Source organism: Corapipo altera, unplaced genomic scaffold (assembly GCF_003945725.1).
Source record: "Corapipo altera isolate COAL_440 unplaced genomic scaffold, ASM394572v1 180, whole genome shotgun sequence".
In the NCBI taxonomy this organism is placed as follows: domain Eukaryota; kingdom Metazoa; phylum Chordata; class Aves; order Passeriformes; family Pipridae; genus Corapipo; species Corapipo altera.
The window spans coordinates 5,919,289-5,938,795 of NW_020884915.1; the positions used below are offsets into that span (position 1 = coordinate 5,919,289).

The 19,507-nt window shown below is 44.9% G+C and overlaps 2 protein-coding genes across 2 annotated transcripts; both read left to right on the forward strand.

Annotated features, from left to right (window-relative positions):
- PRDX3 (peroxiredoxin 3) lies at positions 1-5,758 on the forward strand. The gene is made up of 7 exons (XM_027655283.1): positions 1-51; positions 122-197; positions 284-425; positions 1,132-1,267; positions 3,365-3,468; positions 4,323-4,488; positions 4,963-5,758. Exons 1-7 carry the CDS (start codon positions 16-18, stop codon positions 5,014-5,016), a joined length of 714 nt encoding a protein of 237 aa, XP_027511084.1. The 5' UTR covers positions 1-15; the 3' UTR covers positions 5,017-5,758.
- Positions 5,759-7,038: 1,280 nt separating this feature from the next.
- Positions 7,039-16,837, forward strand: SFXN4 (sideroflexin 4). Its single transcript, XM_027655282.1, has 14 exons — positions 7,039-7,129; positions 7,225-7,290; positions 7,593-7,667; positions 8,013-8,039; positions 8,127-8,181; positions 8,958-8,983; positions 10,398-10,448; positions 10,534-10,599; positions 10,685-10,753; positions 12,029-12,119; positions 13,033-13,148; positions 14,088-14,173; positions 15,242-15,356; positions 16,455-16,837. Exons 1-14 carry the CDS (start codon positions 7,091-7,093, stop codon positions 16,530-16,532), a joined length of 960 nt encoding a protein of 319 aa, XP_027511083.1. The 5' UTR covers positions 7,039-7,090; the 3' UTR covers positions 16,533-16,837.
- Positions 16,838-19,507: the final 2,670 nt, after the last annotated feature.

Here is a 19,507-nt window from a genome sequence, read left to right on the forward strand (position 1 = left end):
CGCCCGCCGCTCGACATGGCCGCCGCGCTGGGGAGGCTCCTGCGGGCCGCGGTGAGTGCCCGCCCGCCCGCGGGCCCTGCCCGGCGCGGCCCGGCCCGGCTCTGACCCCTGTCCCCCGCAGGTGCCCGTCGCTGCCGCCGCCGGGAGGAGGGTGCCGGCGCTGCCCCCGCCCTGCGCCCGCCGCGCCCTGAGCGCCGGTAAGTGCGGGCGGGCTGAGCGGCGGGCGCGCCCCGCGGCGCTGCCGGGCCCGGCCCCAGCCCCAGCTCCCTGCTCTGCCCCGCAGGCGCCGCGCGGCTCGGCCCGGCCGTGACACAGCACGCCCCGTTCTTCAAGGGAACGGCCGTGGTGAACGGAGAGTTCAAGGAGCTGAGCCTGGATGATTTCAAGGGGAAATACCTGGTTCTCTTCTTCTACCCGCTGGACTTGTGAGTGCGGGTTTCTCCCCGTCCCGCTGGGCCTCCCGCCCTGCTGAAGGTCATCGCAGGCGCGGCGGGTCGTCGCTGGTTTTACCCGATTTGGGCCGGTCTTGCGAGGCAGATGTGCCTGTTTCTAGAGCGTGGGTGATTAGACTGGGGACAAATGGCCACTGTGTGTTAAAGCAGTGGATGTGGTGGTGGGAGAGCATCTTCTGCCTGCAGGGACTGCCTCAGGAGGTGGATGTGGTTCCTCTTACGGTCAGACCCCGGGGGTGAGGGTGTTTGGTTTGAGGGCATTTGGGGCCTGCCTTGGAGAGACTCCTTTCGACAGCAGCAGAACTGCAGCTTCATGGCTGCAAGGCAAAATGTGACCCGATGGGGTTAAGTCTGTCAGAAGACTTAAATCTCGAAGAGCATCCTGGTAGGCACATCCTGCTATAGTTTCCAAAATCTCTCTGTTTAGGGAGTGCCTAGCAGAGGCAGTTTCTCCATTTCTGCAAAGAATCTATTATGGAAACTGGCACGCCAGCTCCACAGCTATGAGTGTTGCTTTGAGACTGAAACTAATCTTGAACAGGAAACATGGTTAAAATTACCGGGCTAAAGAAAACGCTCTGCTGCATTAGTGCCTAGAAACAGACATGAGAGTCTTTTCTAAAAAATTCCCGGAAAGGTTTGTAGAACCATTTACAGCCTGATCTCTCCTCCCACCCAGCACCTTTGTCTGCCCCACGGAAATCGTGGCTTTCAGCAACAAAGCAAATGAATTTCGTGATGTGAACTGTGAAGTGGTGGCAGTTTCGGTGGACTCTCATTTTTGCCATCTGGCCTGGATAAATACACCACGAAAGGTATGAATCAACCATCTGTTTCAGGCTTTTTCTGTTGGTTTGGTTTCTTTTCACAAGAGCTCCAGAGGAATTGAATAAATAATTGTGCCAACACTGATTTTTTAATAGACTGCCTAAAGTGGTATGTGATTAACTTCTGCATTTATTGACATAATTCTGACATCAATCTTTGTTTTCTTTCTCTTTTTCTTAATTACTTGGTTTTTTTAACATGTTTTGCTCTGTTGATAGTAATGTTTATTCTTGTACATTTATCTCAAAAAACAAATGCTCAGTGTACGTCACAGCCCTAAGGTGTCTGTTACAGCTGATAGTGCACAGAAACTATTCCAGAAAATGAACAGCAGCTGTCTAGTTGTTATTGTTATGCAGTGCCTAACAGTGGTGGCTTCAGAAGGGAAGCAGAAGAACTACCAGTTTATTGGAGCACTTGTATTATTAACTCTCACCTGCTGAAAGGGTTCTGCTCTTGCAGTGTAAATGGAGAATTTTGGCTTTCATCAGGGAAAGAAAGTGATAAAACAACCTTGAACTGGAGAGAAGCCTCTTTCAGATGTATATAAAATACATGCTCTTAATTGCATAAAGGACCTCACCAGCTGAGTTGGTTGCAGAGAATCAGAAGTGTCACAGGAAGGTGCAGGCTGTGCCATCAGCCACGACCCGTGTGGGCAGCAGTGTGCAGGAGTGCTCACCTGGGTGCCTTCAGGTGCTGCTGTGACATGTAGGGGGGCCAGGAAAGTTTGCTGGATTTAATACAGCTTGGCTGAGCCTATCAAGAATGTTTATTTTCTGAATGCTTTGTTCAAAGCTCTAAAATGTTGTTGTGGACTGACTTCATGGATTTATTGGAAAGCTGCTCAGTGCATGTGTAGCAAAACACCCTGCACAGGGGGGAAGGAATTCCATGATGGTGCTGAAAGGAAGCTGACACCCAGAGAAGCTGAGGCCTTGGTTTCTCTGACATCTGTGCTCAAAGCTCTGCCTGTGAGAACTCTGTTGCAGACAAGTGTTTTCAGGATCAGGGTCTGAGTGACTGAGATTACACAGTGATTCACTGGTGATGCCAGGAATAGCAAAGCTAACAAACTCCAGCCTTGTTTCAAGGTTAGAGAGCTTATTTCTCTTGCAGTTCCAGTATGTAGCAAAACTGAAAGAAATCTTGTTTGACTCTCCAAATAGTATTTAAATTGATTTGTGGGAGGAGAAGAAAAAAATTGCATGCACTGAATAGAGCAGCAGAACTCTGACATACCAAGCGTGTGTGCTTAGAATCATAAAATCATTAAGGTTGGAACAAACCTCTAGGATTATAAAGTCCAGCCATCAACCTTGCACCACCACCATGTTCACCACTAACCATGTGCTCAAGTGCCACATCCTCATGGATTTTGAACACTTCCAGGGGTGGTGACTCCACCACTGCCCTGGGCAGTCTGTTCCAATGCTTGACAACCCTGTCTGGGAAGAAATTTTTCCTAATATCCAATTTGAATCTCCCCTAGTGCAACTTGAGGCCATTTCCTCTTGTCCTGTCACTTGCTACCTGGGACAAGAAACTGGCCCCCACCTCACTACAGTCTCCTGTCAGGGAGTTTTAAGGAGTGACAGGGTCCCCCTGAGCTTCCTTTTCTCCAGGATAAACATCCCTAGCTCCTTGAGCCATTCCTTGTAAAACCTGTGCCCAAAGACTTGTGCTTCAACATTTGTTTGTTCACAATATGCCCTTTTCCCTTCCCTCCCCACCATGTTCATCTTATTTAATTCTGAACATTTAAATATGCAGTAGAAATTTTTGTATTCAAAGCTCCTGATTAGAGTACAATGGAAATATTCCTGAAAATTTGTGACTGTTGCCATTGGTTGCCTTTTACCACCAAAATATGCAGCTCTAAAGTGCTCAGTGCAAAACAGGTTTTCATGTTGCAAAGAAACCAAATGTTTCTGACTACTTTAAAACAAACAAAACAAACCCAAACAACAACACACGCTCCTGGTTCCTTTCCTGGAGCAAATGGAATGATTGTGTTTTGAGTGAGTTTACCCTAAAGAGTATCCAAGTGTTGTGTAACCAAATGGAATCTTACTCTCCTCCAGAGCGGTGGTTTGGGCAAAATGAATATTCCAGTTCTGTCAGACCTCACCAAACAAATCTCCCGTGACTATGGAGTGCTGCTAGAAGGACCTGGCATAGCACTAAGGTAAGGCGTGATTTCCAAGAACTCTGTTATGACACAGCCCAGTCTAAACCAAGGAAAGCTGCCCAGTCCTCTCCTGTGGGGGAAGCAGCACAAGGATCAAATGAAGACCCACAGATGTCACTTTTGCTGCAGAGCTGCTGGAGCCCTCCCTAGGAAAAGGGCATGTGGCCATTATGGCCATGAAGCTCAGAGTGGTTTCAGCCTCTCTGACAGTACATGCAGGGGAAAAACAGTTCTGAGAGAGGGGGAGAACTCCATGGCTCTAAGGAAAACAAGAGTAGCACAGAAAAGCAGTTTCTTAAATTTTTTTCAACAGTAGTCCCCAAGAAACAATGGGTTAGGTAGCAGTCTTCTGGGGACTTTCAGTTCCTGATTCCATCTTTGGATCAGGAACTCCTGACATTTGTTTGCTGACCTATTAAGTTAAATAGTATGGTAAGATTGGGACTTTGGTTTTCACAAGTGCTTATATGCAACAGGATTTAATTTAGTAGCTTAATGCATGATCAGCTCTTTGCTGAATACCTTCAGATTTGATCAGAAAGACAGGGGAAGGATGCCAGGTATCAGTTTTGAAGTACAGGTGGAGTTATGAGTTTTAGCTTTGCTGTACATCTGTCTCCATTGAGTGGTCTTTATGCATACTTTGTGATTTCACAGTACCACAGCAGTTGGCTGGTTCCTGGCTGTTGGTCACTAACAAACAAGATACCAAATGCTGTATTGCTGCTCTTAAGTGATACCTAGGAATAACCACATCTAGGAATAACCACCTTGCTGGCATAGCCCATCCATTTGCTTGTATTCGGGCTCGGAATGTGCCTCGCGTTCCCTAAATTCCCGCTCGGTTGCAGAGGTCTCTTCATCATTGATCCCAACGGGGTCATCAAGCACCTGAGCATCAACGACCTGCCCGTGGGGCGCAGCGTGGAGGAGACCCTGCGGCTGGTGAAGGCATTCCAGTTCGTGGAAACGCACGGAGAGGTTTGCCCGGCAAACTGGACTCCGGACTCCCCGACGGTAAGTGCCTGCTGAATCCCCCTGCTCTCAATACTGACACTGGCCCGTGTGTGCATGTCTGCAGGGCTGGGAGCTGCTGCAGCACGAGGGGCTTCACTCAGTCTGTGCCTGCTGGCTAAACCTGAGGTTCACTCTGTTTGTACGGTACTAAATGTGGGATTTCTGCGAAGAAAATCACTGGTTTCCATTTAGGAGACTCGAATTGTATTTAAAACTCTAAATTTGACTTGCACTCTCTGCTGACGTCAGATTTTTTACTGATTTAATGCCTTGTAATTCAACTGGAAAAATGTGTTATTTAAAATTCTCAAGAAGCAGCTTGTACATCATTTAGGCTTTCATCTTTCAACCAAATGCAGAAACAGCCTATTGTTTTTTGTAAAATATGCATGGATTTTCTTGGGTGAAGTGTCAAATCTGTGATTTTTTATCTTCTCTGTAGCAAATAATAATTAAGTTTTCTTTTCTTTACAGATCAAACCCAGCCCAGAAGGTTCTAAAGAATATTTTGAGAAGGTGCATACATAAGCACTTAAATATGTGGACAAAGCTCTTAGTTACCATAAACTGAAGACATTAGGAAAGCAGCTGTGATTGTAAAAATTAAAAATAAAAGTTTTCATTTTCTCATGTTTATGAAGAAATTAAATGCTGAAATATCTACTGACTCCCTTGTCTTACTTTAAACAGAAGGGGAAACTAAGGCTCTCGCCCCACTTTGCAATTTTAGCTTCATGAATTTCTGTGACCACCAGTCATCTTCCTCAATGTGATGAATACCCAAAGTACAGTTACCTTACACTGGCTTTTCCTCTTTCCTTAACTAGTTTTGGACCAGAAAGTGTCCTGCATTTCCTTTTCTCACATGACGTTAAGTTCTGTAACAAGGGTTTGAAACAATATGGACAAGACATAAGATAAAATTTTGATGCATGGTTTGTTTTTAATGAATTTTGCAGAGAAGGAGATGAATGTAACAAGGTACTAAATCATTGGTTTTGTGTGTAAATGCACTAAAACATGAATGTAAATATATGCCATTTTAATCCTGCATATAGTCAAAACTGCTGTGCAGCTACACAGGAAGCATTAACAAGCATGAAGAGCTTTCATTTGTTTGGGAGATGGTAAAAACTTGAACCCCCATAGTGTCCTTATTGGAGCTTAATGGCAACTCCTCTCATTTTGAATTTGCTTAACTCTTGTATTGCTTGAAACCAATGTAGCCTATCTCTAGCTTATAATAAAATAATCTTAACACTGACTAGCAGCAGGTGTGTTGCTTTGCTTTTCTTTCACTTTTCCCCCCAAGAGTCCTGTTTCTCTATTTTGAATGTGTTGCATTGCCTTAGGAACTCTCCTGTATTGCTGTTTGTTCACAGCCAGCAATTCTCAGCTGCCTGTGGGGAGCAGGCCACAGTCAGTCAGTAGTAGGTGTGCTGCTGGAGGGCTGGATAAATCAATAACAGACTCAGTCTGTTTTTCATCTTCTATCCTTTTGAGCAAAGAAGCACAAGGGAACTGTCTTGGCCAAGGGGTTTTGTCCTAAGTTAGTTTTGTAATGGATATTGATGCTGCGATGTGACAAAGGTTAGGAAAATGATGTGGTGCAGTTCCTGGTGATGCTCCAGGTTCCAGCACAGGCAAATCTGTTTTCAGTCCCAGTGTTTGGTTGTTTGGTGAAATGTAACCATGTAATTTTTCCAATAAACTAGATACTCGTTGCACCTCAAGTGCTGTGCCCACTTTTGGGCCCCTCAGTGCAAGGACATTGAGGAGCTGGAGTAAATCCACAGAAGGGCAACAAAGCTGGTGAAGGGTCTGGAGCACGAGTCCCATGATGAGAAGCTGAGGGAGCTGGGGGCGTTTAGTCTGGATAAAAGGAGGCTCAGGGGAGGCTTTATTGCTCTCTACAACTCCCTGACAGGACGGTGCAGCCAGGTGGGGGTCTGGCTCTGCTCCCAGGGAACAAGGGACAGGACAAGAGGAAACAGCCTCAAGCTGCACCAGGGGAGGTTTAGGTTGGACATGAGCAGGAATTTCTCCACAGAAATCAGACGCTGGAATGGGCTGCCCAGGGAGGTGGTGGAGTCACCATCCCTGGAGGTGTTCAAAGGAAGACTGGACGTGGCGCTCAGTGCCATGGTCTGGGTGACAAGGTGGTGTTGGGTCGTGGGTTGGACTGGATGATCTCAGAGGTCTTTTCCAACCTTTTCCAATCAACTGATTCCGTGATTCTGGCTCTACAGTACCTGTAAGTAACTCCGTGCAGAGTCCAGGGACCCAAACCCAGCCCTGGAGGTGCTGGGGGCCGGTTTGTGCCTGCGAGACCGCGGGGCAGCCACACACCGGTTTCGCCTGGCCGTGTCCTCCCGCTGCCTCGCTCACCCCAGCGCATCGCGGAGGACGCGGGGCGCTTTCCCTGCAGCCCTGCGCCTTGGCTCTGCCTTGCCAGGGGAAACCGCTGGACTGGGAAAAGGCGATCCATCCTTCCCCGGCCCCGCTCGGGGCCCGGCCGGGCGCGGGGATCGCGGCTCCGTGCCCGGGCGGAGCGTGCAGCGGGAGGACCGGGCCGGCCGCGCGCTTCCGGTGCCGCGGCTCCATGGACGCCAACCTGCGGCTGTGGAGGGCGGAGGGACAGGTCGGGAACGGGGGCACGGGTGAGGGACGGGGGGGATGGAGGGGCCGGGCTGTCTCTAAACAACGCCTTGTCTTTCCCGACCGTGTCTCCCTCAGTCTTTCTTCCAGAGGTTTCTCCTCTGGGCGGATGTGTTGGATCCCCTGCTGCTCCTGAAGTCCTCGGTGAGTACCGGGGGGCACGGAACGTGCTGGGCATGAGGGACCGACCTGACGGACCGCGCTGTGCTGGGCCGGCCAACCGCGTCCCTGCGGAGCCTGCTGAGGGCAGATGAAGTATGAGAAATGTGCCGGGAAAGGGGATGTTCCGCTGCCTGCAGCGGCTGCGGGGCAGCTGGAGGGGGACTTTGGGCAAGGGCACGGAGTGATTGGGCAAAGGGGGAGCGGTTTCAAACTGATACGTTGCACTTCAGAATATTGAAATCTGAGTTATTTTTTGTTTGTTCTGATTTTTCTCTCAAATGCAGGATGAAATAAAAAGAGCCAGGTTATTATTACAGATGAAGGAGAAGACCCTAAGTGAGCCCATAGACAATAATCAGGTATTTTTGGAGTGCAGTTAAAGTCTTAACATAAATGCTTAGGGTTTTAGCCATATTTAAATTGGGTTTTGTTTTAAAATACCTATTAGTTAAAGTTTTTAAAATTAACCTTCTGTTCTACCATAGTGTGTGTTTGGTGCTGTCACCCAGCACACGGGGTGTATCTTATATTCAACAAGAAGTATATGGAGAGAAATTTTAGGTAAAAAATAATTAAATGTACCAAGGTACAGCACTTCATATAAAAGCAAGTTATTAGAAAAAGAGATATAATAAATGTAGAAAGAAGTTTTTATGCAGTCTCTTCTAAAATTTGATTACTAACCAAATTTTCAAATTGTTTAGACAAGACAAGCCTTCTTGCTAAGCCTGGTAAGTTTACCAAATATTTAGAAATTTTTTTTTTCCTTATTCAAGTATGGCAAAGGTGTTCTAATTTGCCTTTTTTTTTTTTTTAAGTCCAGTGTACATCCTGATACCAACGACATAATTCCTGTTTTGTTTAGACCTCCAGGTAAATTCCCTTAAATGAAGTTTTGTGTATGTGACTGAAGCATCAAGGGGGAATAGCTGCTGTGATGCTACAGAGATAACTCTTCTCCATATAGAAAAGCAAGCAGAGTTTTACTTGTAGACTTTTGTCATATCTGTGGAAGATTTATTTATTCCTGTGTTCCTCTTGAGGAATTTTTCTCATGATTTATGTGCTCATCTAGATGGAAATGGTCTGACCAGTCTCTCTTGTCAGGAATGAGTTCCCAAACCCCTCCACACATAACAGGGTACTATAAAGTAGGTTTTCCTTTGATGGATGTGGCTGCTTGATGACTTTACTTGCTGTGGGGGCAGATCAGATGTGCTTGGGGTGTTGTTTAGGGAGCCAAGGCAGCACAAGCTGTTAATCAGATACAACCATACTTAGGCTATTTACTCATTATCTCCTATAACCTCTCACAGCTGGGGCAGCCTTTGTGGCCACCTCTCTTTCTCTCTGAGCAGGAAGTTGAACTTCTGTTCAGTTCTTTAGTTTCCAAGTAGCCATGGAAGTGGAATTCCTGGGGGCTCCTTTTGGCTGTAAGCTGTGAGCAGGTGTTGGGGCTTCTTGAATGAGAGACAAAGGTTAGGACTGAAGTTCATGCTGATGGTTGGGTTTGTGGGCAGGGTTTTACTTGGAGCTGAAACTAGAGAGGGAAGTTAGGGAAATTTTCTGCTCAAGACCATCCATCTAGACTCACAGCAGTTATTTTTACTGAAATAAAGTTTCCTTTGTGTTTTTTTTTTAATTTTCAGCTTTCGTGCCCGTAGCTCTTCCGTGGGTGAGTAACCATGACAGATGCCAGTGTGCATCTGGCAAGGCTTATATTTTTGCAAAGCCAGGGGTTGGAGGGAGGGAGTGGAAGGTTTTGGGCTGCTTCACTGTACTTTCAGCACAAGCTGTTTAAAAGACATCTGTTTTATGGGAAGTGCTGAGTAACCTGGAAATTGAACCCTTAAAGAATCCTCCTTGTCCAAACCTGTGAGCTACCTTCCTTCAGCAGTATTCCAAGAGATTGTTCTTGATGAAACCATTCAGCATCAAGAGAAAGGCCTAGTTTTGGTCTGTTTAAACTCAAAAATCTGGAACTGCAGTAGGAAGGACTTGGTGCCTCATGTTTCTGTGTTTCAGGCCCAGAACACAAGTTTTTTCTTATGCAGGTTGTGCATTTGCAAGTAGGAAATGGTGTTGTCAATAAATTACCAAAGATATAAAAATAAACTCCTGTTGCTGTGCTCAAAAATTGCACCATTTTGTTTCATAAAATTTGTAGCTGGAATGATATGCATGTTTATTCACTTAGATGTCTTTGGGTTTGGACTATGATATACATGCTGAGATACATCAGTCCATGTAGAGATTACAGCAGGAACTTACATGCTGCTACTAGGAAGTATAATGAAAGTCTTCATGGCTGTTAAATTCACTAAGAGCAGTAATAAAATGAACAGAAATACTTCTTTATGAGGTTTACAGCTTAATGCTCCTTCATAGGTATGGTTGGATTCACTGGTGGTACTAATAATAAAATCAGTTGATCCACTAATATTAAATGAATTACTGATGCTCCTCTGAGGCTTTGGAGATTCTCTGCTTTCCTGTTATTCAATATTTGCTTTACCTTGATTGACTCTGTTCTTTGTGAGTGCTCCACACCTTGAGCTTGGTAGGCCAGAACTCAAGAAAGGCTGTAGTTTATTAAAACTGAATTCTTATTCACTGTCTGAATTTGAAAAGGAGTTGGCAAGTAACTGCTAAAATCTTTGCTCTTAGAGCAGTTAGGTCTAGTATTTATAGTCCCACCAAAACCAAGCTGACCCTTTCTCATTCTGTTTTTTAACTACACTTTTATTACCTGAGTTATTTTATTTGCATCTATTTAAGCTTCATGGCTACAAATGCATTTTTTATTTTGGGTAAGATAGCATCTTGCTCAAATATTCTTCCACATAGTGTTTTAACAACTATCTCTCTGTGTTTTATAGAGGTGTCTGTGTTTTATATTAGACAGAAAAAGTGGGCATGTCACCTTTGTAACAAGAAAACATTGCCTAGAATCAAAGCAAATGACTTTGGGCACTGACTGAAGCCTTTGACACTGCTGCCAATGGTACCACAGCAGTTCCCTTGGTGCTTCTGCACCAAAAACTTCTACATTCATCAAACCTAATTTTCTTGTGGGATTTTCCTCTTAGGTCATTTTTTCATCTCTTCAGCACGAGGCAAAGTCAACTTTCCTTTTCCAGGTAATTGCCTCTTTCTTTTTACTTTTATGGGTCTTCTGGTCTCAGTGCTGGATTCATTTTTCTTTATAATCTCTTGTTTCTGCAGTTTGTGTTTCACACATATACCACAGCATTCACCCTGTTGAATGGAAATGGAACCCCGAAGGCTGAAGTATGTGTCAATTTTTGGTTTGGAACTTGATTTACAAGTGTTTTGCAGATGTACTTATGCAGTGTGTTTTTTCTGCCCTCATTAGGAGTACTCCCTTCACCAAAAGCAGATGTTCTTTGGCTTGGGAGCCATCTCCTATGCAGCCTGTGTTGGGGTATGTATTTGCTCAATGACTGCTTTCCTAATAAGCTCTCCTGAGAAGGAGTAGGCACTGGGGTAATCACACTGCCAGATGCCCTTCAGAATCATGCTCTGATGCTCTGTTCTGATGTCCTGCCACAGAACTGTTCCAAATGAGAATTTTTTCTGATCATCTATCAGCCAAGATCTTGATTGGCTTCTGCTGCTGCTTCCTCTTATGTCATTTTTTTTGTTACTTGGCAAGCTTAACAAACAGGTGGTGAATGGAACTGACCAGGGATGACAAACACAGAGTAAGCCACTGGGTTGTTGTAGTTGATTTTTGATGTGGTGGAAGAGATCTGTCTTGCTTTAAATGTGGTGAAATCTGCAGGCATCTGTATTGGATAGAGTTTACTCAGATCCCAGCAGCAGCATAGCTGTGAAAATACTGCACTGAATGCAGCTAAATTGGCCTTCCAGGAGGGTTAGGTAGCTGAGGGCTGTGCTCTCTGCCAGAATAGGAATTTGTGGTTTCTGGAGTTTGCTACATCAGAATGAACTCTGGTATCCTCCTGACACTCATCACAAATGTAGGTGCCCCTGTAATGCCCCTCCTCACTCTCCACACACAGCAGTGATTTTCATAAGACTTCTGGCAGAAAAATGCAACTGTTCCTGCTTCTGATAGAAATATTTTCACCTCTGTCCACTGGGCAAAACAGTTGGGCCAGCAGAGCTCAGGGTTACAGAGGTCTGGGGAGGCAGCTATGCCCTGGGTGAGGGTGGGAGTTCTTCCCTTTGTCCTCCAAGGGAGACTCTGAGGGGCAGCTGGTGTCCTGGCCATTCATTCCTAAATAAAACTTCATGCAACTGTATTATGGGATTATAGAATTGGGCTGAAACTGCAGAGAATCAGGAAAAATACAGAAGCAAGCCAGGTTTCCTGTTTGAGGGAGAGAGCAGTATGTGACATGAGGCAGCTGGACAAATGTCCAAAGAATATTAGTCAGAGGTAACTGTTTTCTTTTTTCTGTTTTTGTGTTCCCACTGCTGCTGTCCTCTACATAATAATGTTTAATGCTGTTTTTATTATAATATGTTGTATTCTTATCTAAAGGGTGATTACAAGCACCTTCAGTAACTAGAGAACATGTGTGCATTTTGTTGGAATGTTCAACCAGGGCATTTGTTTATTTTCATAGGTGGTAACTATGTACTAAGTCACAGATTTATTTTCCTGACCTGTTGCACATACTGAAATGCTGCACATTTTTAATAAAGGTCCTGTTTCCTCCCTGTGCCTCAGGCTCTCCCTCTCGTTTTCATGAATCGTTACACTTTGAAGAGTCCATTGACACAACTAATCGTCAGAAAACTTCTGCCTGCTCCTCTGCTTGGTGAGTAGAAAGAAACTGTGCGTTGTGCAGCTGGTCTGAGGGCCATTTGCCCACCTGACTGTAGAGTTATCTTGCCCTGGAACAGGGGTGGTCTTGCTGTTTCTTCTCTGGCTGCCTTTGCTGGGCCCCCTCCTTTCCGGGCAGGTTAATGCTCACTGAACAGTGCTGCTGACCTCGTTTGAGTCTTGCTGGTTTCAGTTTCAGAGCTGCAGAGCCCCCTCGTGACCTTTGCACACATGACATGCCACTGTTTCTCCAGAGATCCCCAGGGATGCACTTGGAATGTTTCTTTGGCTCGCACATACACCTGAAACCATCAGGACTGCCAGGAGGGCAGTAGCACTGGCACTGCCATGACCTGGTGTGGTGACACCAGAGTGTGACACAGCCCTGGGTAGAGGGGGCAGAGTTCCTGACTCAGGCTGGGGCTGCAAAACTGCTGGGAGTGCAGAAAGGGAGAGGTGTTACACCAGAATATCATTAACCTTGCAAAGAAGTGGGACTCGGTTCATTACTGGGACAGCTCAACTGCCACAGTGAAGCTGCACCAGGGCAAGTTTAACTGTTTGATGTCATTAATTATGTTTCTATTGACATTAAAAAAATTTTTGGCCTTTCATTGGGGGAAATTGGGAAAATTGAAACACGTCATCTCCTCTGTTCTGACTTATATGAGATGTCCATCCAGAGTTTTCCAAAGCACCTTTTAGGCTTGGGGCCTTACAGTCTCACTCAAGCTTCTGAAACAAAGATTAAGATCCCAAGTAGATTTTTACTGGGCAGTCTCTTAAGCTACCAGGTTATTCAGTTGTGAACAGTTGAACTGGAAATGTAAAATGTACGTGATTATGAATGTTACTATCAAGAAAGTCCTTTTGGATCTTTTAAAGCAAAGTCCTCTTTAACCCTGCAGGTCTGACGAGTGCGTTTACTGCAGCAGTGGTGAGAAGCCCAGAATTTGAGAATGGAATAGAAGTGATGGACAGGAATGGCAAGGTTGTAGGAGTGTCACGGAATGCTGGTGAGAAGGTAAGGGGGTGGAGGGCTCCCTGGGCTTGCTTCCATTCCCTGCTGAGAATGGAATGTGATGCCGAGAGTAGACAGAGTTGGATATATTGAAATGAAGAATCCCAGATCAGGTGCTGAACCTTTGGGCAGGCATGGACTAGGTCTCTGGAACCAGGTTCCACAACCTTTTTGTCTTCAAGAGTTGGCAGCCTCCCCAGACCAACGTACTGAGTGCCAGAGTTGAGCCACAGTCATGCTGGCACAGGCACTTTTGCTTTCCCTGGTCTAAGACAAGACTCTTGGACCTTCTTCTGATGGGACACCTCAGAGAAAAGCCCTGTACTGTGCACATCATGTGCACCTTCTACAGTGGGAATAAAAGCTGTGCCTCCCTAAGGGTAATGCTCTGATCTACAGTGTGATACTGCATTTGATCCTTGGGCTGCAGTTGCTGACTCTGTATTTGCTCCTTGCTTTGCTCATCAACATCCATTACAGTCTGGCACAGGAATTAGAGCAAGGAGACACGTTTTAGATGCTATCAGTGACCCTCCTTTTCTATGCTGCTTTCCAGAGGGGAGCAAACAACTGCATGACCATAAAGATTTGTGAACAGCTGGAGAGAGAACTTCAGATTTGACACAGGCTAGTTAGGATGCCAATTGTGTGAAGTTCAGCATAACTAAAAAAAAAGCAAGTCTAAGCAAAATTGTTATCACAGCAAGAAAACTCATTATGGCACCAATAGTATTACCTGCCTTTTAAGGTATTTCTTAGTCATAAGTGGAGTATTTGCCACTTAGTTTCCATTTAAGGAAGAATTCCTGTAATAAATGTTTTTATTCCCCATTCAGCTGTTGCTTGGAACACAAGGTATTAGATAAAAAGTGTTCCCAGAAGCAGGCAGTGCTTGAAGCTGCAGAGAGCTTTAACAGTATTTGTTTTTCTCTCTCCCTGAAGGCTGTTAGGGAAACAGCCCTGTCCAGAGCAGTCTTGTTTGGGACAACATTCTTCCTGCCAGAAGTGCTTGTGCACTTTGTGCAAAGGTAAGAGGCACTGCAGGGGGGCTGGGGGTGCCTGCTCAGTTTTTTCTTGGGTTTGCAGTATTCCTGTGTGCCCTGGTAGAAGGGATTGCCTGGGAAGTTCTGCTCAGCTGCTGTGATTCTTTTAGATCAGCAAGTGAATCTATGTTGGCATCTGTGCTTTGAGGGTTTGCAGGAGGTTGTGCCAGACTGTGAGGTTTTCCTCTCTGTTCCCATGCAGGGAACATGTTTGTGCCCTCCTGACAGGCTGTTTCCCAGCACCTACATTCCCTACCTTGATCTGAGTCCCAGTGTCTGTGTCAAGGTTGTTCCCAGCACGTAGCTCAGATTTGTATTTTTGAAGAGGTAATATGGCACTTGATCCAGCTAAAGCTGGATTTCAACTTTCAAAATGTTTTCCATACCTTGTAGAACACTTCTTGCTTTTGCAACATTTTAAACCCCTGTATTCTAAGAAGAATACATTGTATGCTTTCTGAGAAAATTCCTAGCCTGCCATCAGCTTTTGGTAGGGACAATCTCTGTGGTGTAAATAGTACAGGTAGGGATCATCTGTGTCATATAATTTGGTATTGCCTGAATTGATTCCCTATCCCCTTTTTTACCTTATGAGACTCCTGTTAGCAAAAGACATAAATAGAGATGTAAGATAAAATTTTAAATATATGGCAAGTAATAAATTTTGCACAAAGCAAAGTAGGATTGCCCACAGGAGCTAAATGTGAAAGGAAAGAGGGGAATGCAAGAAAATTCTTAATCAAAGGACTGAGACAGTTTAAAGCACCAATGCACCTTCTCTCCTTTTGTTCACTTTGGTCTTGCTTATTTCTTAATTTTGACAGTCTGGGCTTGGAAAATGCTGCAGCCAAATACAAAACAAGGGGAAAGCACGGGAAGTTAGGAATAAGAACATAGGAAATGAAGTAAGGAAACATCTTTAGGATCTGAAGCATAGGTTATTACTACTTTCAGTGCAATTTCAAGCAGTAAAATAGTGGCTAATGCTCTTTGTGTCACTGTCAGATTATTTTTCAAGCCCAAACTGACATACTCTTTCAATGTCTTGGACAGAGCAAAACTGGTGAAAAATCCTCATGCTTTGGCTGCAGTGAGAATGGTTCTGATTACATCAGTCCTAGCAGGGATGGTGCCAGTCTCACTCAGTATGTTCCCACAGTGTGGGGAGGTAAGTCCTTTCATAGGAATTGATTTAGGATTATTGTGGTATTAAATAGTCCTTCCAGAGCTATGGCCAACAGCCTGAGGGCCACATATGAAAAAATCCACAGGGTTGATGTGGTACATCTAAAATGGGCAGTGGAAAGGCTGCTTGAGAAGGCCCATGTACTAGGCAGAGGCTCACAGGACCTTCTAGCTCTGAGTTGCATTGTGTGTTATTTATATTTACACTTTTCAATGTAGATTTAACAGACTTTCACAACAGTCTGAAGCAAGCAAGGTCAGGAGGACTGTCTTGAAGATTTAAGCCAAGGCTCTTCCAGCACTGTGTTCAGTCCTGCAGGAGAAAGGAAAGATGTAGATGAGAATTTTTTCTTTCATGCAGAGTCAGTATGAACTCAGTGGAGAGGTAAATTAACTCACCTGTGAATCTGTTCACTCTGCCTTGCTCAAATGGGAAGTGTAATCTGTTCCCTGGGAAAGAGGAGCCTGGGGTTCCTTAAGCGTTTATTTCCTCCCTCTTATCAGCACTGTGTGAACATTCTCAGAAAATCACAGACTGGGGCCTTGCAATTTTCACAGGTTTCTTTTATTTGCCTAAAGTTTCTGGCATTTAATTTTTTTTTTTTTTTAAGATTTCTTAATTTTTTATGACAGTAAAGGTAAACAGAACATAAATGAGAGGACTTGTGAGAAATGATGTACTGATAGTGTTGGTTGGCTGGTTCCCTTTGGGCTTCCCAATTACTCAGCCCACAGCAGTTCTTCTGGCTGTCACCCAAATGTATTTATGGCTGGACTGGGTGATCCTAAAGGTCTTTTCCAACATTAAATGATTCCATGATTCTGTAGTAAGTGGAGATAATGTTACTGTTCGTAAATAAAAGGTATTTTTTCCCTTATGTGTGCACATGTAGAAAATGTTGGAGAAGCAAAAAAAAAACCAAAAACCCCAAAACAACAAAATCCCTCAAATAAACAAAGAGCCCCAATCCCAGATACTGAATTTGTGCAAGGTGCAATGCAGTAACAAGGGCTTAACATATACTTCACATATATTTACCAGGCTGTGGTGGTGTTGATTCCCTTTTCCTGTCCATTGCAGATAAAGAGAGCAGACCTTGAGCCAGAGATTCTGTCATCTACAGAAGAAACAGAGCTGTTCTACAACAGGGGGATTTAGAGATTGGCTTTCCTTTCTGAACATCTGCTCTGATTGAAGGGAATGATGGATGCACCAACAAACCCCACTGGCATTTGGGACTGAGTGGTGGGTCTGTGGTGGCCTATGTACCAGATTAGGTGTGTGATGAGGCAGAACTTGGCACCAGGGCTTTGCAAGCCCCATCCTGGGGGCAGAAACACACCCATCACTTGATGCTGGAAGTGGCATTTGTACCAGAAAGCACCATAACACAGTGTTTGTCACAGCCTGTGTTCTGTGCTTCCTCAGGTGATTGATTCCTTCATTAAAAGACTGTTGAGTACCCAAGTTTGTCCTGTTGCTGCTGCAGGTTTTGGCACATTGCTTTCCAGGAACACAGCTGGGGAAGGCTTTAACAACACTCCTTTGGGTAAAATCAAGCTGGTTCTTCTCAGAACACTTTGTGTGTTTCAGTGTATTTAACAACAAGGATGAGACATGAGTGAGGCAGCCCTTAAAGTGATACTAAGGCAAAGTGACCCTGATGGCAATGTAATATTGGCTAAAATTAGTTGTTTAAGAAGTGTTCAGGAAATGGGTGTCAAACTTGACTACCCATTAATTCCTGGCTTTCTCAGCATCTTGGAAGGAGCTGTGAGGCCTGATGCCCCTTGAGCTTTACAACTTGGTTTTTTCAGACTGAAGCCATTGGGAAATCCCATCTCTTTCTGACCTTGTGGACAATGAGGAATTCCCACTTTTGCAGGTTGACAGTGTTCATCCAAACAAAAGAAAGCTCTTTTGATATGTGGCATAAGGGTTACCCTGTTGATCATTGCAGTGACACGTTTTGCTGATCCTACAACATTGTTCAGGGGCCTACAGCTGTCTGGGAAGAGCTGCAGAAAGAGCTTATAGTACCAGATGTAAACCCAGGGTAAACACCACATGGGTGAGTGAAAAGTAATGAATGTGAGCTGATTGCTAACACCAGGAGTGGAATTAAGGTGGTGGCAAGCAGCTCAACACACAGTTGAACTTAAAAGGACATTTGGGTACTAAAAGCCAACGTGAGTTTAAGAGGAAACTGGACATTTCCATCAGGAATCCATTGAAGGATACTGAGTTCATGGAAACCACAGCAGCAGAAGGTCATAAGCTCTGTAGTGTGGGTGAGTAGAAGGAATAAAGAGCTTATTTACCTGCTCTCAGCCTCTTCTTGTGCCTGCCTTTGGTGGCCACTGGGATATGACATTTGGCTGAACAGATCTTTGATCTGGTCCAGTACAGCTGCTTTCCTCTGGTTTGCTGACCTGCCCCAAAATCCAGGTCATACCTTCTCCTGGAGGAACAAGGTGGAAAGAAGCTCCATAAATGTGGCAGAAGACTCTGTGACATCTTCAGTGATCTTTGAGCTGTCTCTTCTCTGACCCCTGCCTATACTTAGGTGAGGTGCTGCTAAAGCTGTGTGTGACAAGGACGGAAAAATGCACTAAATAATGTCAAATTATTTCTGTGACAGTGATTATCACAAGTGCAGCCTCCAAACCCTGCCATAATGTAACTTCCTTAGAGTGCAATGCACAGGTCACTGCTCTCCTATTGCTGGGGGATTGGAGTTCTTTTCATGGTGTGAGGGAACCAATGGTTTCCCAATCCAATCTATCCTACAGGAAGGCAGCAGCACAGAACAAAGTAAGGAAAAATAGCAGGCCTGGTCTCTTGCAGGAAGAGGATTCCTGCTGTGCTTTTGGCTCTGAACAAAAGCAGGAAGTTGGGGATTGAGATTCGTTTCTTGTTTGAGTTCTGCCTTTTTTTGAGCCTTTAACAACTTACTGCAGGGAAAGGTCAGGCAAGGGAAGAGGACAGAGACAGCACATCCTAAGGCCCTGGAACTTGAGGGGAGCATGCTGTAAGGCTGTTCCAGGAAGACCATATGGATACTGTCTGCAAGTTGCCAACCCTAAGTGTCAAAGAGTTTGCACTACTGCACTGGAGTGATTTTTTTAAAGGTAAAGGATCATTCCCACCTGCTGAACTCCACGGGGCTCACTTAGCCCTGCCTCTGTGGGTCATGTTCTTCAGTAAAATCCCATCAAAGTCAACAACAGAATGGTACTGTGTCAGAACACAGGGTCTGCTGAGCCAAATGTCATCTGCCTGTGGCATGGGGTGGGAACTAGATGATCTTTAAGGTCCCTTCCAAGCCATTCCATGATTCTGTTCTATGTTTCTATCTCTGACAGCAGCCAACAGGAGACACAAGTTGGCCAGATCACACCACCCTCAGCTCTCCTGAGCTGGAAGGATGCTGGGGAGGAGGCTGGCCCTGCTCTTTAGGTACCACAGGGTCAGGCAGAACAGGCTTAAGCCTCAGCCTGCCTCTCCCACTGAAGGATTTTATCTCCTTCCAAACTTTTAATAGTGGAGGCACAGCCAAAATCCTACAGTTAAATTCTCTAAACCCCTGTTTCTCTGTTAATCCTATTTCAGTCACATACCAAAGGTAAATGCAGATGGGGTCTAATTCCACTCTCAGTAAACATTAATTAGCACTACAATGAAGACCTGCACCTCTCCCCACATCTCTTTTAAATGTAATTTAGGAATGGCTAAAGTAAATGCCAGTTACATGAACCACAGTGGGAACAAGGAAAAAAGCCCAAAACCTAACAGCAGAGCCAAGCCAACAAATAGAAGATAATATATTGGTGAACTTTGAGTCGCCATGGTAACTAGACAAGCTATAAATTCACTGGCACCACACTTGGATGTTTTAAGCAAATTGATGTCATTACAGCTCTGTGAGTAAGGCTTCTGGAATAGGTCTGGTAACAGTGTCTGTTATTACAGCTGCCCATTCTCAGACCCTACCAGCTTCTTACTGAATACTTAGTTGAAATTTGCCATATTAAACACAGCTCCCTCAGGATCATTAAATATCTCTTTCCCCCCTTCCCATAAATGTTTCTATTGCCCTAACCAGAATTTTCCAGAAGAGAAGGGCAGGGCCT

Bases quoted from the DNA above. Each gene is read 5' to 3' on its own strand.
- SFXN4 (XM_027655282.1), top strand. From the start codon at position 7,091: ATGGACGCCAACCTGCGGCTGTGGAGGGCGGAGGGACAG. The intron at 7,130-7,224 runs GTCGGGAACGGG...TGTCTCCCTCAG, and splicing joins TGTGGAGGGCGGAGGGACAG to TCTTTCTTCCAGAGGTTTCT. The intron at 8,182-8,957 runs GTAAATTCCCTT...TTTAATTTTCAG, and splicing joins TGTTTTGTTTAGACCTCCAG to CTTTCGTGCCCGTAGCTCTT.
- PRDX3 (XM_027655283.1), top strand. From the start codon at position 16: ATGGCCGCCGCGCTGGGGAGGCTCCTGCGGGCCGCG. The intron at 198-283 runs GTAAGTGCGGGC...TCTGCCCCGCAG, and splicing joins CCGCCGCGCCCTGAGCGCCG to GCGCCGCGCGGCTCGGCCCG. The intron at 426-1,131 runs GTGAGTGCGGGT...CCTCCCACCCAG, and splicing joins TTCTTCTACCCGCTGGACTT to CACCTTTGTCTGCCCCACGG.